The 26,918-nt window shown below is 45.0% G+C and overlaps 1 protein-coding gene across 3 annotated transcripts in view; it reads left to right on the top strand.

Annotated features, from left to right (window-relative positions):
* Window positions 1–26,918, top strand: part of LPIN2 (lipin 2) — a 65,559-nt gene that overhangs the window by 3,322 nt on the left and 35,319 nt on the right. The window contains exons 1-3 of one of the 3 annotated variants that reach the window (XM_069957728.1): window positions 17,714–17,937; window positions 24,971–25,171; window positions 25,262–25,357. In XM_069957728.1, the coding sequence (XP_069813829.1) occupies window positions 17,857–17,937; window positions 24,971–25,171; window positions 25,262–25,357 (378 nt within the window). In that variant the 5' untranslated portion in view covers window positions 17,714–17,856. Of the gene's footprint in view, window positions 1–17,713; window positions 17,938–19,533; window positions 19,621–24,970; window positions 25,172–25,261; window positions 25,358–26,918 lie in introns of those variants that run through there. The other 2 variants (XM_069957730.1, XM_069957729.1) reach the window with 2 other exon arrangements.

The following is a 26,918-nucleotide window of genomic DNA, read 5'->3' as shown; positions in this document are numbered from 1 at the left end:
GCGTATTTGTTTTTTTATCTGCTGCGTATACGGTGTGTGGGTTTATACCCTTAATGTGAAAGGGTATTTAAAAGAAAAAAATAATAAAGTAATGGAAACCGGTCATATCCCTCACTATGTAAAGCCCCCACAGTGCCTTATAGTTGCCAGGAACAGTGTTCTGACCCTGTGCCCAAAAGTCTGCGGTGAGGCGGCATTTCCAAAATATCTAGCTTCATTTCTCTCTCCCAGCAAGTAGTCATAGGGGCAAGTAGTCACGCTGCCTCCGCCCTCCTCCCTGGCTTGATTGACACCCCGAGTGCTGAGAACTTCATGCAAATTTACCACCAGGTACATTTGCTTTAAGTTTTTCACATGGATAGAATGGCGCGAGGAAGCTGGTGCCGCAGTCCTTTTTTTGATCCGCTGCCTGGTTCCCGCATCGTTCTATTCCTGGGTACCAGCCAGGGGTGAAGCATCGGAGGCGGGTCGGCAGGACTTCCAGTGGGAGGAAACCCCTGCCCCTCTCGGCTCCATAGATTCTAATGGAGCCATGCCACAGCCATTCTATCCATGTGAAGAACTTAAAGGGAATCCGTCAGCTCCTGGGCACTACCTGAGGTGCTGACAGTGTGCTGTAGCTGGCAGTCCCCCAGTGAGCATGGTGCCTTTTTGGTAATTTCCCGTGCAGTGGATTATGTACAATCTTATGTCTCCTACTGTCACAGAGCTGTTGTTCGTGCCACACTTGTCATGCATCCTCTTCATGAATAATCAATGCTGCCCGGCCTCCTGCTTGCTCAGCTGTTAGATTGCAGATCAGTCCTCTGTAGGCAGTTTATATCTGAATGAATCTTTCCTCTGTAATGTGTTGGAGCTGTGGTCTAAGGGTAACTCCCCTGTCTAGAGACCTGCCAGTAGGTCATTCTCTGGTTCGAATCCCCTGATGGAAATTAAATCAATGTCTTTTTTTTTTTCCTCATTATTGTATCATTTTTAAGGCTATGTTCATACACACGGTATTTTTGCTCAGTATTTTGCAACCAAAACCAGAAGTGGATTGAAAACACTGAACGGCTATGTTCACACACTGTTGAAATTGAGTGGATGGCTGTCATTTAATGGCAAATAATTACTGTTTTTTTTTAAAACAACGTCCGATATTTGCCATTAAATGATGATGCCATCTGCTCAATTTCAACAGTGTGAGAACATAGCCTTTCTGTGTTCTCAATCCACTCCTGGTTTTGGTTGAAAAATACTGACCAAAATACTGAGCAAAAATACTGTGTGAACATAGCCTTAAAAATGATACAATAATGAGAAAAAAAAGACATCTATTTAATTTCCATCAGGGGATTCGAACCAGAGAATGAACTGCTGGCAGGTCTCTAGACAGGTGAGTTACCCCTAGACCACAGCTCCAACACATTAGGGAGGAGAGATTCTTTCAGAGATAACCTGCCTACAGAGGACTGATCTGCAATCAGCTGACAGCTGAGCGAGCAGGAGGCCGGGCAGCATTGATTATTCATGAAGAGGGAAGAGGATGCATGACAAGTGTGGCACAAACAACTGCTCTGTGACAGTAGGAGACATAAGATTGTACATAATCCACTGCACGGAAAATTACCAAAAAGGCATCATGCTTACTGGGGGCTGCCAGCTACAGCACACTGTCAGCACCTTAGGTAGTGCCCGGGAGCTGACGGATTCCCTTTACACTGCGTATTTACTGCTGCGATACGCAGCAGATTAGATCTAAATAACTGAACACAGTATCAAATCTGCTGCGTATCTGCTGTGTGTGTTTGTACCCTTAAAGGGGTTATTCAGCGCTACAAAAACATGGCCACTTTCCCCCTACTGTGGTCTCCAGTTTGGGTTTTGAAACTCCGTTCCATTGAAGTAAATGGAGCTTAATTGCAAACCACACCTGAACTGGAGACAACAGTAGTGGGAAAAGTGGCCATGTTTTTGTAGAGCTGGATAACCCCTTTAAAGCAAATGTACCTGATGCTACATTACCTTTAAGATGCCAGTCAGGACAGAGTCTGGGAGGACGGCAGGGGCAGCATGGCAACATGTACTGGGCCCCAGTGTTAGTGTGACATAGCACGTGCCTTATGCTATAGGGTGCATGGTGACTGTGATTCCAGGAGTAATAATACAGGGAATTAGAGGGGATTCCCTGGGTTATGTAAGTAGAGCTCGATGACTCAATACATGGATATATGCTTTCTGTTTCAGTTCCTCACCATTTCCCTCATATTTGTTGTCAGTGAATGAGAAGTATAAGGGACAGGGAAGATGTCATACACTTCTATGGAGGTGCTATTAAGAAGCTGTCATGCATACATGAGGCCTTCAGGACTTTTTACATGGGACGATTTTCACACAGAAATCTGTATTATTTCTAATCAAGCGATAATTTTCTGGTGTAAACGCGGCAACGACCAAACAACAAAGGAAAGCTTCTTCATATATTGTTCATCTCAACTTTTGAGCTGACTGCAAAATCTTTGTTAATCGTTCTCAAGCCTTTCACTGTAACCCTCATCATTTAGAATATATATACGTATGTATTATCGCCTTTTCAGAGCGATTTACCTCTATAGCTAATCACCTATTGTTAAAAGGAAAAAAATTGTTCACTAAAGAAGCATGTGTGAAAGGATGCTAAGACTGGGTTCACACAAGCCCTAGTAGCTGCAGCGCCCGACATCTGGTTGTACTGAGCGCAGATGAGGTGACTGGGACTGGATAGTCCCTCTTCCATCAGCTCCTTAGTATTTTGCTGTTGTGATGCATTAGCTCGGATGCTACATTGTAGTGAGTAGTGATGAAGATGCGTGGTGGGTTGTCTGATAGCCGGTATTATACATATGAATTATCCATTTTTCCCATAATAATAGATGTGCAATGTGACAGGGATTTTATTTAATTAGTGCTGTGCCCGCAGTGCCAAATCCATCCCAGCCATAGAGTGGCAGCCAAGGTCTTTAGCCCATGCTGGCTCTGGAGGGCCCAGTCTGGCAGGCTAACGCTTCAGACCCGGTCAGATTAATAGGTTTCTCTCCTACCAGCTGTGATTATACCCATTTGTCTGCCAGGGAAGTGTCGGGAAAGCTTCTTGGCTGCAGCTGTGCCATCCTGCGTGTGGCTCTGTTATGCCCTATAAAGCACCATTGACTCACTGCAACGTGCCACACTGGGGATGAAGAGCTGCCACCATTACGTCCGTCTTACTAAGCAAGAAATTCTCACCTAACAAATTTTATTTATCTAAATTCTAAACCTATGTTTGTGTGCACTGTGGATTTACTGTAGATTTTCCCCATTGACTTCAATAGGATAGTAAGAATCTGCAGTGAATCCAGTGTTGCAGATTTTGCTGCCGTGCATGATTGACATTTGTTCAGATCCTATTCACATGGCTGTTCCTAATCCTGGGCATTCCTGTAAGTTATCGTATGGGTTTACCCAGAATATCACAAGCCCATACACTCCCCAACCCCCCCCCCCACCCCCAGCTCCCTCTAGTACATAGACACGTGGTTGTTAGTTCCCTATTGTATTGCGGATTGTTGGGTCAGCTCTTTGTGTCCGAAGTTCCCCCTAGTACTGCAGTCGTGTTTTGGTGGACTACATTGCCTCCTGGACAGCAATATATACAGCATGTCTATACATTGCATATAGGGTATAATTCCTCTTTCATGGAGACTTGTTTATTCAGGTCACTAGGAATCCATTGCTGATACTATACTAAGCTATATCCTGCTTCCATATTACAGCGGCAGAAGGATCTCCTCCTCTATATACTCCTATAGGAGCCCCAGTCCCAGTGCACGCAGAGGGCAGCAGCTATATATGTGACCTGGACTCTTTCAGATTGTGTCTATTAGTAAAAAATGATGCAATCTCAAAAAAGGGAAGTGTCTTAGAAAAAGGAAGTGGCGCTCCTGTCTGCAGGACACACAGTAGAGGAAGTTGGCTCTAAGGGCCCTATTCCACCGGACGATTAACGATCTCAAACAACCGCTATTGCGAAAGACCTGAAAACGCTCACTCATTTCCATGGAACGATAATCGTTACTTATGATCGTAATTGCGGTCGTTTTTTCTTCGCTATTGCGTTCGAATCTATTGCGAACGACCGAACGATGTCTTATTCAATGCGAACGATTTGTGAACGAGCAACGATAAAAATAGGTCCATGTCTTATAAAGCGATCAACGATTTCTCGTTCGGTCGTTAATCGTTAACTGCATTTCAACCGAACGATTATCGTTTAGATTTGAACGATTTAACGATAATTGTCTGGTGGAATAGGGCCCTTAGGGTCCTATTACACGGAGCGATTTTTAACAGTTAACAACTAACGATAAACGATGTGCAGTTACACTGAGCGATTAGTGAACAAATGCGTAACTTGAGCGAACGAATGTGGAATTACAGCGAACGATTAACATAATAATAAATAATTTTAGGTTCAGATCTAAATCAATGACACACAAACGATTTTTCTATCGTTGCCTGCTAGTACACAGAAGGATATAACAATTTTTTGCACCATAATCGTCCCGTGTAATAGGGCCCATCCAGGCTTTAAACGCAGTGCTGACCTTACGTGTCTTCTAAAGCGATGGTGTCATTCCAGATTATCGCTTAGTGATTGGAATATTTAGTCAGGTCACATTCATCGATCTGCTCTGTATTGTAGTCAGACAGTAACGGTTTCCACCTTTTAACATGCATGACATGAATCAGAAGCTGCCCCGGACGATGTTAGCGGCTGCAGCTTTACTGGCGGGCTCTGCCCTTGCTGACGGCAGTGATATCACTGGTAATAGATGCTGGTATAACACCCCGCTCACACATTCCCTCACTGCTCATATAGCACCTTTATATAGGCCAAGTCTGTTCTCCAGAGCTGTATGCAGATTGTAATGGCTCACATCCGTCCTGTCTGCAGCAGAGCTCAGTCTGATTTTCCTAAAACACAGGCTCTCTTTCATGCACACGAACCCAGATAGCCATATTGTGGTATGAGAAGATGAAGGGTTAATTTTAAATTTGCATCTGGGAATTTGAGTCCTGGTAATACTGCCAGCCCAAGGGGGGTGAGTATGGGGGTGTATTACTGAGCAGCGTGGCCCCTGTCGCCCCCTGGGATCAGTGGATATCCTCTGGCTTCTTGGTGTGTGGTCCCAGTTTGCAGTGAGCACCAGGGGTCAGGTTTCCATTGAGAGGATGGCGGTAATATCCTCTTATAACAGGTGATGCCTTGCAGCCATGACTGCACTTTCTGCACTTTTTCTCCTAGTTTTTATCGTGTGAGTTGTCTGGAAGGGTGATTTATAATCCAACGTCTGTGCTGGGAGAATAGATCTTATGCCAAAGCAGCAGACTTCATTTCTGGTAGTAGTTTCTTACAATAGTAACAAAGAGCTGCTTGTTCTGGTGTGAATGCTCCATGTGTAGAGCCCAGGATTCTGCAGCAGTGGGAAATGTAAACTGAGAACTCCCACCATCCCAGGATAGCTGCCAGACAAAGGCCTGGGAGGTTATTTGTCTGGTTAAATGTCACAACAGAGCCCAGGAAATGGCATAAACACTACTGATAGATGTAGCTTCCTATGTGACAAGGCAATGGAGGCCAATGCACTTTTATACTCAAAGGTTATACACGTCTGTAGCTGCGGACAGCCTTATGGATATGTAAATCAGGGTGATGAAGCTCAGTCATAAAGACAACAAGATATTATTGGCAAATTCTTTATATGGTTGTTTTACCCAACTTACCCCCCCCCCCCCCCCATTGATTTATTTTGTTTTTGTAGTCACTCAGAGTAGTGGCCATGGAACAGCATGGACCCACGCTCCTCTATAAGCAGCGAGACGCGTTGTATTGTGTGTTCGGACCTCTTTCTATCATAGGCCGCTGGAATGTGCTACATAGAGATGCAGCCCCAGGGAGTCTGGCAAAATATAGATACTGCCATAGGCTGGATCCATGTTTTTCCTCACTCCCTAGTGCTGAATAATCAGACTCGAGTATGCTCAAGTTGTGCTCATCTTTAGTGCTACAGTAGCTCAACAGACCACATAGGCTAGCCTTAAGGCCCCTATTACACGGGGCGATAATCTTCCCAATCAGATCGATTCAGCATATTGTCGTAATGAAGACAATGGTCAGCCAAAGAAATGATTATTGGCTGATTGTTTTCTTTCAACCTGCTGAAGAATCACAGACAGCTGATGAATGAGTGAAAAAACGTGACCATGCTCCCCGGTGTTCTTCTCACTTCTGCCTGCCGCTGTTGCTGGAACTTCAGAGCTGGTCTCTGAAAGGGGAACTCCTGGGAGCGTGGTCAGGTATGTATGATTATAGGCTCAGTAGGCAAGCAGCAATCTTCCTGCTTCAGTCAGTGACGTCTTCTACGGCCGGCCGCATCTTCAGCTGCTCAGTCGCGATTGGCTGAGCACAGTTGTGCTCAGCCAATCGCGGCTGAGCATCGGATGACGCTGCAGAGGGCGGCCGCTATTCAGAACAGTCGGAGCTGTTCGCCGGTCGGCCAAAGAAGACGTCACTGACTGAAGATCAGAGACTGGGGTCGGCACGTGACCGGTAATGTATAGCGCACCACACTTCTGGGTACACAGGTGGGGGTGGTGGGACACGGTGAAGGGGGCCATTCACAGACATAACATACACTACAAAGTTGTATAACTTTGTAATGTTTGTTCCGTGAATAATTCTTTACCGCCGCACTACCCCTTTAACACCAGCTGTTTTGGATGCTCTGCCCCAGTTATCTTGCCATCATAGTTGCTCAAATCCTTACTTTTCCTGTTTCTAACACTTTTTCTCTCCTCACCTTCACGACGGCACCACAGGAGTTAACTCTTGCCCTAGGGACAGGAAAAGCACACAGCGAGAGGTTAAAAGCCCCTCCCCTTCCCCTAGACACCAGTGCTTTTCCTGTCCCCGAAGGGCAGGCACGAGAGGTGTGGGGGATCCGTCGAAGGTGAGGAGATCCCCTGGAAGAAAAATTCCCCCTTACCAGAGGGATCGATCGGGTTTATCCCCTTCCTTCCCTGGAGGCGGCTGGTGGGGGTAGGGGAAGGCCCGCTCGCGCGCCATCCTCCGGTGACAGGACGAGCGGGGATTGCGGGGCTGCGGTCTTCAGCTCTCCCCGTTGGCGACTCGTCCAGATCGGGCTCCGGTGAGTGCGGACTTCTCTGCGTACGCCGCGGCCTACTTCCGGTTACGACTAGTTCCACCGGAAGTGAGGCACGGAGCCCGACGTGCGTCCCCACGTGACGTAACGTGGCGCGCTGACGTCACACGCCGGAAGCGGATGCTCCGGCCGCCGAGAAACGCCGGGCGGTGCATTTAAAAGACAGGCTTCTCTCTGCGGGTCGCCCGTCCTGAGGTCTGCGTTCATGATGGATTCAGCGGCTTCATCTGCAGACATGCCTTCGCACTCGCCAGCGGCGGTAAGTGTGCCATTTTATGCTACACTGGGGGGTTGTGGTGCAATTCAATTTTCCACCTATATCAACCCTCTCTCTCTCTGGGTGCCCACCTGCTGATTCACTAGGTGTGGGGCTTCCTCCCTTTCTCCTGCCATGATTTTAAATGTACTCTGTTCATGCCTAGGAGAAGGAAGCCACTCAGAAAGAGAAGGAGAAATCTAGACCTCCTCCCCCACCTGCAAGGAGATGTCTTAATTGCAACACAAGATTACCATCATCATTTAAACGAAATATCTGCACATCTTGTATAAATGAATTTATAAAGGAGGATAGATCATCTTTTCTATCTGATATAAGGCAAATGATAAAAGATGAGATCAAAGGTTCTAATCCAGTCGCTCAGCCAGTGGCTATAGCTCCTGCCCCAGAACCAAATATAAATCCTCTCCCTCCTCCGCGGGTTGACCCTCCTGCTCCCCCGGCTGAAAGCTCTCCTGCATTGGTGGTTCCAGGATGTTCAGGGTCCTCAGTGTCTTCTATTGTATCTAAAAGACACAGGTCTCCCTCTTCCTCCTCAATATCCGAAGTGGAATCAGGGCAGGTTTCTGATTCTGGGGCTAGGTCTGAGGCTTCGGACACCCAGGTATCAGGGAAAAAATATTTTTTTCCCTCTGAAAGGATTTCCCCATTACTAAAGGCAGTCAGAACTGCGTTGAGTATCGAGGAAAAGGAGGAGGAGATCTCTGCCGCAGATAAATTATTTGCGGGTCTAAAGGCAAAAAAGAAATTGGGTTTCCCCATTCATAAGACAATAAAAGAACTAATTTCAGAGGAATGGAGAAAACCTGAGAAAAGGATGTCAGTTCCCTCAGATATTAGGCGCCGTCTTCCCTTTGATCCTGAGGAAACTGAGGAATGGGAGGTCCCCCTGGTGGACGCCCAGGTGGCTAAGGTCTCAAAGAAGACTATTATTTCCTTTGAGGACTCTACACAACTTCGCGATCCTATGGATCGGAAAGCAGAGAGCTTATTGAAAAAGTCATGGGAGACGGTGACCTTTTCAATCAAGAACAATATAGCCGCTACTTGTGTGGCGAGAGCTTCGCATGTTTGGGTCAATCAGTTAGAGGAACACCTGAGGGATAATACCTCAAGAGATAAAATCATTGACTCCCTCCCTCTCCTAAAGGATGCCATTGGCTTCTTAGCAGATTCCTCAGCTGAAGCTATCCGGGTCGCTGCAAAAGATGGAGCCCTAATTAACTCGGCCCGAAGGGCCTTATGGCTAAAAGACTGGAAAGGAGATAATATCTCCAAATCCAAGCTTTGCGGATTACCCTTTGAGGGTAAATATGTGTTTGGGTCAGCCTTAGATAAACTTCTAGAAAAATCTTCTGACAAGAAAAAGGCTCTCCCAGAGGAAAAAACACAAAAGAAACAGGAGCAGACACAACGTCCTAGATATCAGGACAAATATAAAGAGAAACCAAAAAGAGGCCGTTGGAGCTATTCCAAAGGGGGCAAAAATTCAAATATTTTTTTCAAGCCCCGTGATGGAAAGGACAAACAATGACATAGCTCCAGTCGGGGGGGGGAGATTGTCCAAGTTTTGGGAGTCTTGGACAAAGATCACAAAAAATCAGTGGATAATAAATGTAATCCGAGAAGGATACAGAATAGAATTTTGCCATTCTCCTCCCGAAAAGTTCAAGATCTCCCAACAGTCCTCTCCTTTCCTTCAGTTGGAACTTACGCAAAGTGTGAAGAACTTGGTAAGCTCCAATGTAGTGATCCCGGTCCCAGTGAAGCAACTGGGGAGGGGACACTACTCGAATCTATTTTTAGTTACCAAACCCAACGGGACTTACAGGCTCATCATCAACCTAAATCCTGTAAACAAATATGTGACATACAGGAGGTTCAAGATGGAGTCAATAAAGAGTACAACTCCACTAATCCCAACAGGCGCCATGATGGCGTCAATCGACTTAAAAGACGCGTACTACCATGTCCCGATACATCCATCCTCCCAAAAATATCTGAGGTTTGCCATCAGGATGGACGGGAGAGTACAACACTTTCAGTTCTGTGCCCTCCCTTTCGGGATCTCGTCAGCTCCACGGATATTCACCTGCATCATGAGCGAGATAATTTCCTATCTACATCTGCAGGGTATCAACGTGATTGCCTACCTAGACGATCTTCTTCTAGTGGCAAACTCTTCACGGAAACTTCTAGAAGACCTATCCCTTACCAGGGACCTCCTTCTCTCGCTGGGATGGTTCCTGAACGACAAAAAATCAGACCTCAACCCAGGTACAGAAAAGATCTTCCTGGGAATCCTGCTAAACTCAGAGAAACAGATGTCTTTTCTCCCATCAGAAAAAGAAGTCGCCATCAGGGAAAAGATGAGATTATTCCGCAGGAAAGGAGCATGTCGCATCAGGGAAGCCATGTCAATCCTAGGGTCAATGACCGCATGCATTCCAGCAGTACCATGGTCCCAGGCACACTCCAGACCTCTGCAGTTCCAGATTCTCTCATCTTGGAACAAACAGAAGTGGGGATTAGACAAGATAATGAGAATTCCGCTATCAGTCCGTCAGTCTCTGAACTGGTGGTTAGACCCAGTCAATCTGAGGAAGGGGGTTCATTGGAACCCTGTTCCAAAGAAGATTCTCACCACAGACGCAAGCATGTCAGGGTGGGGTGCGAAGGTGGACTCCTTTCTATACCAGGGCACTTGGTCTCAGGAAACAGCCGAAAGATCATCCAACTACAGGGAACTCCTGGCGGTATGGATGTCTTTGCAACAGGCAAGAGATACCTTGCAGAAATCTCACCTTCATGTCCTCTCGGACAATATAACAGTAGTTGCGCACCTCAGACACCAAGGGAGCGCGAAACAAAACTCCCTCCGATATATCTCGGACAAGATATTCCGATGGGCGGAAAACAACCTCCTCTCAATTACAGCTACTCATCTCCGGGGAATAGAAAATTCCCAAGCAGATTATTTGAGCAGGCATGTCCTATTGCCAGGGGAATGGATGCTGAAGGATTCAGTCTTCAAAATGATTACGGAGGAGTGGGGCTCACCACAGGTGGACCTCTTTGCGAACAACAGGAACAAGAAGACAAAGAACTTCTTCTCCCTTCAACCAATAGGGGAACCATTGGGAATAGATGCATTGGCTCACCCCTGGACATTCAACCTGGCCTATGGGTTCCCACCTGTTCCCTTGATACCCAAGGTACTACAGAAAATCTTAAAGGAAGAGGTGACAGTAATGTTAATAGTCCCATTCTGGCCGAAAAGAGCCTGGTTTGGGATGCTGAAGAAGATGGCCCTGGAACCTCCTCTGCTTCTGCCTTCAGATCCGGACCTCCTTCGTCAGGGTCCACTTCTCCACCCAGGTCTTGCGAATCTAAAACTTTCAGCATGGATCCTGAACGGGAGATGCTTAGAAGCAAGGGGCTTTCAGATTCAGTAATTTCTACCATCCAGAATAGCAGGAAACCAGTGACCTCAAAAATCTATTTGAAGGTTTGGAAAGTCTTTAATTCCTGGTGCCCGACTAAGCCACCTTTTCCTGCTGATCCCAACATTCCGCTTATTCTGGATTTTCTTCAGGCAGGCCTAAACAAAGGCTTAAGACCAGCCACCCTCAAGGTGCAGATTTCTGCCCTTTCGGCAGTCTACGACTCCAACATTGCTGACAATAGATGGGTGAAAAGGTTTATGAGGAGTGCAGTCAGACAGAATCCTCCCATAAAAAATTTACTTCCCCCCTGGGACTTAAATATTGTACTTGAAGGTCTAACTCTACGTCCCTTCGAGCCACTATCAGAGTGTGATCTAAAATTTCTATCATACAAGGTCGCTTTTCTTGTAGCAATTGTGTCAGCAAGACGAGTAGGAGAGATGCAGGCGTTTACTATAAGAGAGCCCTACTGCCTGATCCAGGAAGACAGAATTGTCTTAAAAACAGATCCAAATTTCTTACCAAAGGTAGTAACATCCTTTCACAGATCTCAAGACGTTGTTCTTCCCTCCTTTTGTCCTTCTCCAAAAACTGACCTAGAACAAAAGTTCCATTCCCTTGATGTAAGAAGAGCAGTCTTACAATACCTCAAAGTATGCGAACCTTGGAGAAAAGATCAATCACTCTTTATTCAGTTCCAGGGAAAAAACAAAGGCAAAAAAGTGTCAAAAAGCGTTTTAGGCCGCTGGATAAAGAACGCTATAAGTGAAGCCTATAGTCTTCAGAATTTACCATCCCCATTGCTGATTAAAGCCCATTCCACCAGGGCTATAGCAACAACATGGGCAGAGAAGGCATGTGTATCTATTGAACAGATCTGCAGAGCAGCCACCTGGTCTACTCCACATACCTTCACAAGACACTACCGACTACAGCTACAACGCAACGAAGACCTTGCGTTTGGTAGGAAAGTTCTACAAGCTGTGGTCCCTCCCTAAGGTAATTGTTGGTATTACTCCTGTGGTGCCGTCGTGAAGGTGAGGAGAGAAAGACGTATTAGTCTTACCGGTAAGACGGTTTCTCCGAAACCTTCACGACGGCACCAACATCCCCCCCGGTATTGTATGTTATATTAATGTACGGTACTCACGTGGTGCTAACATTGGGTTATAATGCACTGGTGTCTAGGGGAAGGGGAGGGGCTTTTAACCTCTCGCTGTGTGCTTTTCCTGTCCCTAGGGCAAGAGTTAACTCCTGTGGTGCCGTCGTGAAGGTTTCGGAGAAACCGTCTTACCGGTAAGACTAATACGTCTTTTTTTTTTAAAGTGTCACTGTCATTTTAACTTTCAAAATGTAAATCAACAGTAGATGTGATATAAAGCAAGTTTGCAATTTACATTTTCTTTTTTTTTAGTTATCATGGAAAACACGGCACTTCCTGTTTTCTGACTCTTTATTTTCTCAGGAAACAGTAAGAGAACAGGAAGTCCTGTGTATCCCAGCCTGTCTGAGCGCTCACAGAGAGAAGGCAGTCATGTGACTGATGGACACATTGAGCCGTGACTCTCTGTACTGGCTGGAAGTCCTGTGTTTAGTCTGTTTTTTTTCAACCAACACAAGTCAGAAAATCTGCTTTCAGGAGACTGGACCTGGATTTCTGGTAAGTACAGCTTTGTTTTACAGCATGATAACAGCAAAAAAATAATAATTGTATATTGCAAACTTGCCATTTATTGTCTACTGTTGATTTAGATTTCGAAAGTTATAATGCGAGTGACACTTTAAAGGAGAAGTCCTATGAACCAAAGAAAAAGAGGCAGGCAGGGGGGTGCGGGAATAAAATAAACAAAAGTATACTTACCTGTGCTCTTGCAGCACTGCTTACCAATTTCTGATAGCCATAAGCTCCTGGTGGTGCAACTTCATGTACTCCGTTGATGGATTACCCACTCAGCCAACTAGTGATGGGGCTGAACACCGCTGCAGTCACTGAATGGCTAAAAGGGGAAGTCCATCAGCGGGGAACATGACATTTTAGCAGCAGGAGCCAAGTATGTGACAAACCCAGATGATTGCTGAAAGCAACGGTTGCATGGTAAAGCGGTGCAACATTGGCACAGGAGTAGGTACTGTAAGTATATGTTCTTTATAATCTTTCCGCACCGCCCTGCCTGCCTGTGGTTTTTAATTTCAAGGACTTCCTCTTTAAAGCGAATGTTACAGTAGTACATCACTTTTTTTTTTTTGTTTTTTTTTACATGAATAGACTGGCACCGGTGCGGGAATGCTGGTGCCGCCACCCAGTTCCCGCGCACGGCGCCGGTGTATTAGAAGGCACTGGCCAGGCATGAAGTACAGGAGGTGGTCCCCACTGTGATGATCTCCCCTCTGTGACATAGCTGTATTAATTCTAAAGGAACCACGTCGCATAGGGAGGGTGTTTCATCACACTGGGGGCCAGCAGGCCTGCCTCCAGTGCTTCATGCCTGGCCGTTGCCTGATAATAGACCAGCGATGTGCATGGGAACTGTTCATGTAAATAAAAATAAAAAATGTCCTAGTGATACATTCGCTTTAAGAAGCAACTGATGACTGGCTGCCTAAAATATCTTTCTCCTTGACAGGAACCCTTGTCACAAGATGATCAATGTTAAAGGGGTTATCCAGGAATAGAAAAGGCACAGCTGCTTCTAGAAAAAAACAGCACCACCCCTATCCTCAGGTTGTGTACGGTATTACAATTTAGCTGTATTTATTTCAATGTAACTGAGTTGCAAGAGTCCGGCTGTGTTGGACATAAACAATCCTAATGATGCGTTTACACGGAACGATAATTCACCCGATCGTACGATTAACGATTTCGAAGTAACGATTTTTTTTTAGAACGTTCAGTGCTTAGACAGAACGATATATCGTACAGAAAATTTGTTTTGCGATCGCTTCAGCCTATCTCGCACGTAGGTAAAATCGGTGAACGACTGTTTACATGGAACAATCTGCGAATTTTTTGCGAAGATTTAAGAACATGTTTAAAGATCAAAATGAATGATTTCTCGCTTGTCGTTCGATCGTTCTCTTCAGTTGGAACACCCTCATTACCATAGTGATTTCTCATACAGCCGGAGCACCCTCATTACCATAGTGATCCCTGTACAGCCGGAGCACCCTCATTACCATAGTGGTTTCTCGCACAGCCGGAGCACCCTCATTACCATAGTGATTTCTCATACAGCCGGAGCACCCTCATTACCATAGTGATCCCTGTACAGCCGGAGCACCCTCATTACCATAGTGATCCCTGTACAGCCGGAGCACCCTCATTACCATAGTGATTTCTCATACAGCCAGGGCACCCTCATTACCATAGTGATTTCTCATACAGCCGGAGCACCCTCATTACCATAGTGATTCCTGTACAGCCGGAGCACCCTCATTACCATAGTGATTCCTGTACAGCTGGAGCACCCTCATTACCATAGTGGTTTCTCGCACAGCCGGAGCACCCTCATTACCATAGTGATTCCTGTACAGCCGGAGCACCCTCATTACCATAGTGATCCCTGTACAGCCGGAGCACCCTCATTACCATAGTGATTCCTGTACAGCCGGAGCACCCTCATTACCATAGTGATTCCTGTACAGCCGGAGCACCCTCATTACCATAGTGATTCCTGTACAGCCGGAGCACCCTCATTACCATAGTGATTCCTGCACAGCCGGAGCACCCTCATTACCATAGTGATCCCTGTACAGCCGGAGCACCCTCATTACCATAGTGATCCCTGTACAGCCGGAGCACCCTCATTACCATAGTGGTTTCTCGTACAGACGGAGCACCCTCATTACCATAGTGATTACTGTACAGCCGGAGCACCCTCATTACCATAGTGATTCCTGTACAGCCGGAGCACCCTCATTACCATAGTGGTTTCTCGTACAGACGGAGCACCCTCATTACCATAGTGGTTTCTCGCACAGCTGGAGCACCCTCATTACCATAGTGATCCCTGTACAGCCGGAGCACCCTCATTACAATAGTGATTCCTGTACAGCCGGAGCACCCTCATTACCATAGTGATTCCTGTACAGCCGGAGCACCCTCATTACCATAGTGATTCCTGTACAGCCGGAGCACCCTCATTACCATAGTGATTCCTGTACAGCCGGAGCACCCTCATTACCATAGTGATTCCTGTACAGCCGGAGCACCCTCATTACCATAGTGATTCCTGTACAGCCGGAGCACCCTCATTACCATAGTGATTCCTGTACAGCCGGAGCACCCTCATTACCATAGTGGTTTCTCGTACAGACGGAGCACCCTCATTACCATAGTGATTTTTCCACAACACTTATTTCTGTGTCATGCTTTTGTTCTGTAATTTCCTAAGTGTGTGTAGTCTGCAGGCGGCTTTGTCTCCTTCATGTGTAAGTGGATCTCCCCGAGTCTCAGGTTACTGCCCAGAAATTCCACCTGTCTTCATTAATCAGGTTCACAGGGGAGTCCTGGGGGACGAAGAAAACAATACACATCATTCTATACTGAGGACTTGGCTGCAAGATCAGAGCTAAATAAGGGAATTGACTGTCAAATCTAGTGCCAGGGGTGGCAGACAAAGTAGTCTGTTGCTTAGGGTGCTGTTAGGAGGATGGGTGCAATCTATAGACTGACTTTTATTGTGGACCATATTCTCCATTTAACCACTTCATGAACTGCTATAGTACAGCATAGGGAGCTTGTAGTTTCTACATGACACTGTACAAATATAGTGTGGAGATTGCATCGGCTCATGAGCTATCGGCAGTGGGTGCCAGTAGTAAACTACAGTGGCTGCAATCAGTTATCTCTGTTCCTTGCCAACTGGGAGAAGTACACGGGCAGCGGATATGCAGCCATCTCTCCGCTCACACTGACATATCAGAAGTTTTTATTATTTACAGATACTCTTTAAAGGGAATCTGTCAGCTTCAATTCACATTCCAAACTGCTGACACTCTAAGATACTTTTTAGAACAGGGAGATACATGATACCTTTCATATATCTGTCTGTGCTTCCTGAACATAGAAAAGTGCTTCAATTATATGGTAAGAAGAGTCACAGAGGCTTTCCCGGGCTTCTGAAGTGCAACAAGCTGTAACACTCATTACACTCCACTCCCATATATGACCCAGCTTTAATTTTCCTATTGAAGTCAGTACCGGGGTGCTAGACGTGGCCGGAGGATGTGCTACTTCCAGGGTTTATTTCCTTCCATGAGTAATATTGTCACTTGTTTGTACCATTCCTGCAAGAAACAACAGGTGACTGGGTGCTGATGGCATGACACCTGACCGTGCTCTGTGAGTCAGCAGGAGTGTCTGCACACAGGGAGATTCCTGCTTGTGTCACCCATTCATGTACAGGCATGGTGTGCTGGGTTGTGGGCCGGTGATAACCTTGTTCCGGGACAGTAGATTGTTCAGACAAGGCAACCTGCTGTGTGGAGCTCAAGAAGACAGACAATGGACAATGAGAGCTAGCTAAGCATGGGGGTGGATAGTGTGCACTCCAATGTGGGTAGCCATCACCTTAAAGCAGCCCTCCAGGCCACCTCACTGTATGAGGGACATGTCCCATTCTCTCCAGACTTCATCAGTCGAGAAATACATATAGACTGTTGGCTCCCAAAATCAGCAGGTGTGACGTGTATTTATATAACCTTTTTGGGGTCATTTTCTGAGCATACCCAAGTTCTGTCTTGGACTGAAGTGTGGCTTGCAGCACTATAGGGTCCGAGCCAAAAGAAGGGAAAACATGATGAACTATTCCAGTGTGAGTGTGTGATAACGTTCACAGTCTGTCTTCCCACAATTACACTTTCTGGACGGGCCTATCGCACTGTTCACATTGAGCATCCTGCTTGTTACTACCAGAGTACCGTAGGGAGCCCTGTACTCAAATGCTATGCCATCCATGAGAATTACAGTAAGACTTGCTTAGGAGGCAATGGGAGGGAAAAGCTTTGGCACAGTAACTGTATGTAACAATGCAGGTTTGTCTGCTCTCCAGGATTTGTGGGAGGTGAGTGCCGACCCCTTCAGGCAATCCATCTTTTAATGTTATTCAGGTGTTTCTATAATGTTTGTTAATGACAGATGTTGGTTTTCAGGCTTCATAGAAGATGACAGTGAGGGGATTTTATTGCTTTCTGCATCCGCTCAGCGTGGTATTTGTCAGTGTTGCAGATACAGATAGGTTTATACGTTCCCTGAAGCAGTATTCAGGTTCATGATAGTAGAAGTACAATAGACTATTCCGCGGTTCATTGTCCTCTATATGAGTTCTGATATTTTCCTGCCACAGTCAGATATACTTTTTTTCTTATTTTGCACTTTTGATCCTGAGCCCTTTGTGTTGAGCATCGGCTTTTTGCTGTGGATTGTGAGGTGTCGCACACCCATAACGTGCCTTGTAGTAACCCACCAGCTGTGGATAACATACAAGCGGCCATACTAGATAATAGTGCAATGACTTTGTTTATCAAGTCATTGTATTAGTAGGGAAACAAATGGTGCCAAGAAGTATGGAAGAATCATTAACTTAATCGGAGGCTTTCGCAGAAGTGCAAGCACACAGCGTGTGACTGAGTACAAGGCCGTGCCCTTTACCTACCAGAACATGTTCACGTTATAGCATCTACATACATGAAGGAGGATCTGGTGTAAAGTGAAACTATTGGTCCCTTTGGCTCTGATAATAATAGGCTTAAACACAAAACTTATTTCCTTCACAAGCCACAGTGACAGCTAGCAGGGCTGTATCCGCTGGGTTCTCACAAGGCAGACTGAGCAGAGCTGTATGGGGGTGTGAGAAGAAGCCCTGCTATACTGGATATACAGACGACAGTATAACACGGTCTAGAATGTGCAATGTTCCAGCTAGATAGTGACCATGAATCTGACCTTACAGAAGATTCTGATGATGATCTGGAGACCCCCTCTAGTCTGCTGGTAAGTTCTATATCTGTTATCTGTTAGTCCCAGGCTGGCACAGCGGCAGCCAGGTAGCCTCTCTGCATAGGTCTATGCACATTTAGGTGGTCTTAGTTGCTCTACAGCAAGTCACAGGAGACAGGTAGCCAATTAACCTACATAGGCTTCTTTTTTTCTGCTGGATTTAATAGCCCAGACCCCTGCACTATGCCACAGAGCAGGATTTTTTTTTTTACATGGTAGCCTATGTATGATGGATGCCACAAAGTGTCATCTGTCATACCTATACAGCAGAGGTATACATCAGAGTCCCCCAATGTATACCTCTGCCAGACACCACAAAAATATAGTGTGAAAAGAGCCTGATAGAGAAATATTTTATACACTTAGGGAAAGACATGGCTGCATATCCACACGTTACATAATAATCTGCTAACAACTAACATAAAGTACTTGGTATACATTTTGATCAAACTATATAAGCCCCTTGCCACTTCGCAGCCGATTGATTCAAGTGTTCCGGCCGATAATAGTTTGGTGTAGTTGGTCATGTTAAAAGGCAACAACCGGAATGGCCGGTAATCTGCCAAATACGGCTGATATCACTTTGTGTAATAGGTCATGTTAAAAGGCAACAATCGGCGACATGCACAATGTGCACTGTTGGGTTTGCTGGCCATTGCCCCTTGTAATAGAAGAAGCAGAACGCTGCCCTTTTCAATGGGCTACCTGGATGATCCGAGGATGGTCCGGGCAGCTCCCTGCGGCCCCCCGCTCCTCCCCACTCAGTGTGTACAATGGCACAGGCAGCAAGCTGGGAAAGAGGAGGAAACGAGCGCTGATCTGACAGGTAGACACTCTCTTCCTTCTCTTAATCATGCTGTGTAATACAGCCTTAAGCCCCCTGGCTCTGGGCCACCCCACAGACACTGCATCGTAGAAACAAGGATTGTGGCACATCACCACATCAGTGGGACATGATCACTTAGCTAAGCCATTGCTTCTGCGTTGCGGTGTTAGTCAGGTGGCGTGGCCCAGAGCCAGAGGGCTTAGTCTAGTAGCCGTGGGGTTGAAGGATTACTGGGTTGTCTCTGTGGGGACTGGCAGTACGGTGATGGTGGTCCTGTCCAGCACTACACCATGTATATTACGGGACCCACTAGAATCAGGTGTCTGTAACGTGGCACATAGGCCTGTACAGTGTAACTACCTCCTGACATGCTTGACATGTTCTGCTTACACTGCCTGTCTTGTTCTGCTGCGTTTGTAATAATGTGGCCATATTTTTCTTAGATATAGTAGAACAGAATAGAAAGAACTGCTGTCATACATCATTGGGACACAATATGCTGCAGGGAGTTATCATTATTTCTTATGGGATAAGTGAAAAGCTCATGGTGCTGCAGTAAGAAATGTATATCCACTGGAATAGTGATGGCAATCTGCCATCATTCTTTATAACCGCAGGGTCAGGGTTCAGTCCTAGTGTAGAGAGGAATAAGAGGAGCCCAGCTCTCCTGTTATGTAGCCTGACCTTGTAGTTGATGAGTGGGGTGCGGCATTAGTCACCCAGTGTCCCTGACTACCCAACACTCACTCTGAAACTTAGCACACAGCTGCTTTTACTTTCACATTGAGACATGCAGCAGACCGGATTGTTTTTGTAGTGCTTCACGTATGTCTTGAAGGTTTCCCTGTACTGTAAGTATCAGACGTAGGCTTTTAGTGTAGTCTGTACTGTCATCTGTAATAACTTTGGACCTGCCGCACACATCATTGTTGAGGGATCTGGAGCGCTAATGGCTGTCGAGCTGCTTTTGCACATGACGTTAGGAGCCTGCGGTTTCTCTGCACATTTAGTCCCTAGTTCTCATGTAGTCTGTAATAAAGAATACATGTTTGTTCTGTAATGTACGTGTCACCAAATAGAGCAGTCTCTATTGTGTGTATGTATAGACCCGTATCCATTGTGTGTATGTATAGTCAGAGGCTGACCGCTATCACCTCCAGGTCACAATGGTAGTTCCCAGTCTCAGGCTGTTTTTCTCTTCATTTAGTACACGTTATCAGCGGACTACTGGGGTGTATTATCCTGGTATCTCTTCTCTGTACGTCAGATGTTTTCCCTAGGAGTGTCTTATAAGCAGTTAGTTCCATAGTCTCCGCTTCCATCCAGTGCTTTCACCTTGTGGATTACAATGCTGTGTGTAATAAAGTCACACATGCATCTACCCCGGGGCATTTTCTGCTAACTTTAATGCCGGTTAGATCTGGAATGTAGATGTGTAGCTGTGTAGTAGAGAGCGTGCAGGTTTGTAGTGCAGAGTGCGGCCATTATTACCTTTTATGATGTGCAGTGAGCAGGGCCGCTGCTAGTGTGGTCATTGGGTTCATGCACATTCATTGTGTGTGTGTGTGTGTGTGTGTGTGTATATATATATATATATATATATATATATATATATATATATATATATATATATATAATCTAAAATGTTTTTGCAAGTCCCACAGGGAGCCTTAGGGCGGTGTCAGTAGATAAGTGATGATCCTCATCATCATCATCAGAGGTAATGACAAATCGCAGAACTTCCTTAAAGGTTTCCGCATACACCGGTACCTGAGTAGTCCGAGAAATCTCTAGTTGTGCAGGAAATTCTACATGTGTGCAGTCCACAGGAGACACCCCTGTCACTCCAGTACTGATCACGAGTAGGTATGTGTAGATATTGTCTCTCCCTTATCTTGTCTTTTATTCTGCTAACCCTTTTGTAGGTCAGGCCCATGTAAGATGTATATGTTGTTGTATGGCAGGACTAGACATATGACTGTAGGCCTGAGGAACTGGCTACATAACTGTAGAAACTCATCTGACTTTTTTTTTTTTTTTTTGCTGAACCCAGTTGTGCGGTGATATAAGCTGATGTTGTGGCTATAGGCAGTCGTCTCCAGTGACAAACCCTTTCCATTCTGGTAAATCTGGGACGTAGCTCCGTGTTTGGGGAAAAAAATTACGTTTTGTGAAAGGCCTGTTAACCATTCTGTACAACGTAATTTTTAGGACATAGTTGTTAGGCGGCTGGGGTACACATGACTTTTCACCAGTATGGCCGACGTATGTACTGGCAGTCTGTCTAATATGCCTGAGTATACTGCAAGATACAGTGGGGCAGTAGGCCCATTCAGTTTAATGGATAGAACCAAGTCAACTAGTGGCTATTTAAAGCGAACCTGTCACTGTTCAGTCCACTAAATGTCCGTGTGTGTACGCAGCCTCCAACGGAAGGTCAGAAGTTAGAGTTGCCATAGAAACATCCTAAAAGTGTGAGTTTTGTGTATGGGCCTTAGTCTCCTAAATAGACCTCATCCATGGCGCTCACAGATGCTTAGGACATTTCCATGGCAACTCAAACTAAATAAAAATTATGTACATTTTGCGTGTGTATATGTATATATGTGTGTGTATATATATAATAATTTTTTTTTTTTTACTTTTATTAAACGGAAGGGGCAACAGCAACAGCTCTGCTGCCACCAGTGGCTGTATCAGGCACTGAAGAAACTGGTTCTTGCACGGTTACATATGGCAGCCTGTCTCACTAACACTGCAGCAGTGGCACAGTGTGATGCTACACCGTATTGCACACGCGGGTAATATGTTGGCGCTCTAAGCCAAGCACAGGAAAGAATCCTCTTTAATGTTTGGCTTGAGAAGCTGTCATATACGCAGCGTAAAATTATAGCCTACGTGCTGACTGTTTTCTTACCACCTCCTGTAAATAACATTGAAGGAAAATATTAGTGCCATGTACATAAGATAATGTGATAAGCAGAGCTGACCTTTGTGTTTACTGTATAATGTACATTGGGAGGTGGGGCATGTTGTGTAACGTACAGATAATGGAGCACGTGCCTGACTTGTATGACCTGCCGGCACATATTCCTGCTTCTTGTGTACCAATAGCAAATAGCTTCACTAACTATAACAGAGGCTTCACGTACTGGTGACTCCTCTGCTGAATACGGTCAGTAATCAGACTGTATGGGCCGAGCTGACATTCACTTTAATCACAGTCCACTATGTTGTTTCCATATCTCACATACATGTTGTATGGACTGGCAGCGCTTATTTACAGCCTTGCAGTTGTCTAGGTAGAATGCAAGACTCCTTTAAATGGGAAAAACGAATACCCAATTTTGGATACTGAGCCATTTGCCTTCTCATGAAAGGAGACCGTGGAGGGTGAAGCCTGGTGTCTGCCATTACACATTTACATATTAACATTATCTCTGGCGTAACCATTTCCAGCCTCATTACCCAATTTACAGAGGTTTTCCTCACAATAGAACAGTCTATTTTCTATGTATTTCCTGTATTTTATAGTATTATGTATTTTTCTTGAATGGGGGCTGTAATGAGACTGATTGCTAGCAGTTCTACAGCTACACAAAGACCACTACTAAAAAATAGAAATATAGAAATAGAGTTTCTGGAAGTGGTTGTGTCATTTCTAGGCACTCCAGTTTCATGATGTGTAGTATGTGGGGAACAGATGATACCTAGAGAACCTAGTAGATTGTCTGTTAGTCAGGGCTCAGCAGGGCAATAGCCGCTGTCCAGAAAATCTCCAATAAAGCAACAAATGTAAGGATTGTGTGGCACACTGGTACTGGAGAGACCCCAAAGCTGCATATTCTGGCGGTGGGTGAGAAGCAGTGGTCCTACCCAGACCCCCACATGCTGCGCAAGTCCAGAGAGAGATGGAGCCCATCCGATGCTGCTTCTAGGTACATTACCAGCGGGTTTGCTCTAATAACCCGGGTCAGATAACAACTAAAAACCAGAGGGTTTTGTTCCCTCAATTTATTTCTTATTATAAATAAAGATTTGAATAAGAAACAAATAGAGGGTTTATCTTTGTATTAATCTGAATCCACTGAACCGGATTACAGGAAAGGTTTCTGTATTCCATTTTTATTTTATTTTAAAATAGATTTAGGCTTGTGCTATAGATCTAATTTGTTCTATTCTATAAATTGTCATTTTCTAGTTTTAAAATGTCACATTGTTCACTTTTTATTCTGAGAAACCTCTTTGGGGCAAATATTTTGAGGACGCCCCCCCCCCCCCCCTTCCAGTATTCTCTGTATAAACAGTACCGGTGTAAATGCTTTATGGCTTCTGAAATCAATAGGATTCAGCTGACCAGATTGAAATTATCACAGTCTTTAGAAGTTGTTTAGTCCCCCCCCCCCCCCCTACTTACTGGCCCTGTTCTGTGCCGCTAGGCAGCTTTGACTACCTTCTTATGCAGAGCCTTAGCGCCCAGTGGTGAGAAGTAGAATATTTTAAGATTTTTTATTTTGCGTGATTAGTAATATAAAAAAGACAATAACATGTCTTTAGTGATTTTCTGCTTTTGTTTTTGAGTATGTTGGACGCATCTGCACACTTCCCTGGCTCTCTTGTCTGGCGCAGGAGCTGGTGTCTTAAGATAAGCAGCTAAGAATGAGTGACATTGGATGAGACTGCGTAGGAAACGTCTGCTGGGGGACGTGACGGAGGTGCGGCGTCTGAGTTAGCACTTACTGTACTTTATCTGAAAACCCAGAAAGGGAAATGTGTGATGTAGATGTAGGGCCATTCCACGTGTAAGGGCACAGATGGTATGAAGCAATATATGATAAAATGTGAGATACAGGGCACAATATAATGGTAAGAGGGTAACACTTGGGGTCCTATTCCACGGAGCGATAATCTACCGAATTTGGTCGATTATCGCTCCATGGAATAGAGACAACGATCAGCCGATGATCTTGTCATCGGTTGATCGTTTATTTAGGTTCAAACCTAAAATCATCGGGCACCAACCGCGCATCGCTGCATGGAATAGCGATGCGCGGCGGGCAACCAACGATTTCACGAGCACTATGCTTTACCTAAGCATGTTGCAGGTCTTCTCCTGTGCTCCTCCTTCCTCCTGGTCCCGCGCACAGCAGCATCTTCGGTGCGGCCTGTCTTAGCTGACAGACCGCTCAGCCAATCACTGGCCAAGACCTTCAACATGTTTAGGTAAAGTATGGTGTTTAAACAAGGGCTGCAAGGACATCGGTAACGGGCCGTGTAACTATTATTGATCGGGCCCCCATCAGCCTCTTGAATAGGACCCTTACTGAAGGTGCTCTAACTGAAGCATGTGTGTAGGTCTGTATAAGGTGATGGCAGCTATCATCTGTCATTAAGTTATTCAGCCATGTTGCTTCATTGTTGACCAGCTATAGTTGAAAGTTTGTACATGCCGTATATCTGGTCTGCATTCTATCGATTTTGGCCACGGGTCATGGCAGAGAACAATCCATCATTCATTTGGTTTTTCATTTTACCTAAAGTCAAATGTTGAAAACTTTTACAGATTAACTGTGATTGTCTAGTTGTGTATATTTTACTCCCTTGAATTCTTTAAAGGGGTACTCCGTCGAAAATTGTTTTCTTTCAAATCAACTGGTTTCAGAAAGTTATATAGATTTGTAATTTACTTCTATTTAAAAATCTCAAGTCTTCCCATACTTATCAGCTGCTGTATGTCCTCCAGAGAATGTTGTTTTCTTTTCAGTCTGACAGTGATCTGACATCTCTGTCCAAGCCAGGAACTGTACAGATCAGGAGAGGTTTCCTATAGGGATTTTCTGCTGATCTGAACAGTTTCTGTCTCGGACAGAGGGGCAGCAGTAAGCACTTTGTCAATACAGCAGCTAATAAGTATGGGAAGACTGGAGGCATTTATATAGAAGTAAATTACAAATCTATATAACTTTCTGAAAACGGTTGATTTGGAAGTAAAAAGATTTTAGATGGGCAACCCCTTTAAGGACAATGCCCCACATGTAAACTTTGCCTAATAGACACCAGATGTAGCTGGTGAGGGAGGAGAAATAACACATTAGGTGACACCCAGAGAAAAACACTGCATGTTGTACTGCAAAAATACATCTGACCAATGTCCTGGTATGTCTGGCACCTTTTCATCCATCAATCCCTTTTTCTCCCTAGTCTCAAACCATGAACTATGTTGGACAGCTTGCCGGGCAGGTCCTGGTTACTGTGAGGGAGCTCTACAAGGGGATCAACCAGGCTACACTATCGGGCTGCATTGATGTCATTGTCGTCCGTCAGCAGGATGGCACTTACCTGTGCTCACCTTTCCATGTCCGCTTTGGAAAGTTGGGAGTTCTTCGGTCCAAAGAGAAAGTGGTATGTTACTGTAGGAGAATCGCAGTTTGTAAAACCAAAACCATTCATCAGCAATCTGTTTTTAAAGTGTCAATTTCTTTTCTTCTGTAGATCGACATTGAGATCAATGGAGAACCTGTAGATTTGCACATGAAACTTGGTGACAATGGGGAAGCTTTTTTTGTACAAGAAACTGAAGAAGAAAATGTAAGTATCTTTTGTCGATGTTGTCAGAAAGCGCTCATAATGATGTTTGCAGAAGAAGCCACAACTGTAGGGGTCTTCAGGTTTAAAGGGAATCGGTAGGTTGGTACATATAGATACCTGTAGCCGAATAGTTGCTGCAATAATAATGCAGCTCTTATTATTTTTGTCTGCTGCACCAATTTCCAGTATTTTAATAAAAAGAAAATTAACCTGTTTGGTGCACTGGGGCATTCCTCAGCATCGGCTCCTATGGCCCCTACCTATTGCATATTCATATATAGTAGTGATGTCTCTCTGTTCTCTCCAGATCTCGTGCACCAGCCCGGTGCCATACATGGGGCTGTTGCTCTGCATGCGTGAGGTCTGTGGACAGCAAAGAGACATCACTACTTGCCGTGGGTGGGTTGGTGCACTGAGGGGCCAAACAATGCCCCCAGTGCACCAAGTAGGTTCATTTTCTTTTCATTAAAATACAGTAATATGATGCTGCAGACAAAAAAAAGTGCAGCACCTGAATCACCAAATGTTCAGCTCCGCTACAGTATGTAGCAGTACCTGTATGCACAAACCTGCTAATATTTTCTCTTTAATGAATTCTACTTATCTGTCATGTGTTTTATGTTTTTAAAGGTTTTTTTTTTTTTTTAGGGCGAACACTCTAAAGGCCTAGTCACAGACTAGGCCATTAGTAGCTTGTTGGCAGGGAGCCACTACACACCATCTCTGCCAGTCACCGTTCTAGGAAGCAGTGATGCTGTGGACACAGTAAATAGAGCAAAAACCGTAGAAAAGATTATCATGCAGCACTCACCATATGTTTATGTATATTCTTTTATTTAATTCATAGTTTTGTTACACGAAGATATGGTGAGTGCCGCATGATCGTCTTTTCTACGGTTTTTGATATACATGGACTTAATGCTACTACATGCACAGCACCACAATAGCCATTGTGCCTAAGAGACTCGAGCAATCCCATTGTTTTACACGTGGACTATGGATGTTTGGAGTAGTGTCAATTGTCTTTCTATTTTTACAATAAATGGAGCTGTGACCCTCAGCGCCATACATTATGAAGAGGTGGTGCTGAGTTACTACAGTAACCATGAACCACCACTACATAATGTACACACACTTACTATTGAATACCACGCTTCATACAGGACATACAGCAGCTGATAAGTACCAGAAGACTTGCATTTTTAAAAAGAACTATAACTTCCTGGCACCAGTTGATCTGAAAGCGATTTTCTTTCTCTGAAGTACCCCTTTAAACTGTTAACATCATTCAGGCTCTTTTCACATCTTTTTAGAGCCTGTATTATAGATTCTGTTATATATGGCAGAAACAATAGTGCAGCACACAGCTCTGCTTTGCTGTCAGAGTGGAAGGCACCATGTCAACACCCCACAGACCCCAGTATAAGTCGGTGGGGAACGGTTGGGTACTGGTGCCATTTTTATAATACTGTTGGGTACTGGTGGCATTTTTATAATACATGAAAGCTACAATGCCCGTGTGAACATGGCCTAAGCTGCATGTGAGTATTTCATACATATG

Source organism: Dendropsophus ebraccatus, chromosome 2, assembly GCF_027789765.1.
Source record: "Dendropsophus ebraccatus isolate aDenEbr1 chromosome 2, aDenEbr1.pat, whole genome shotgun sequence".
Taxonomy (NCBI): domain Eukaryota; kingdom Metazoa; phylum Chordata; class Amphibia; order Anura; family Hylidae; genus Dendropsophus; species Dendropsophus ebraccatus.
The sequence above is the reverse complement of the archived record's forward strand: the minus strand, read 5'-3'. Positions and strand labels throughout refer to the sequence as shown.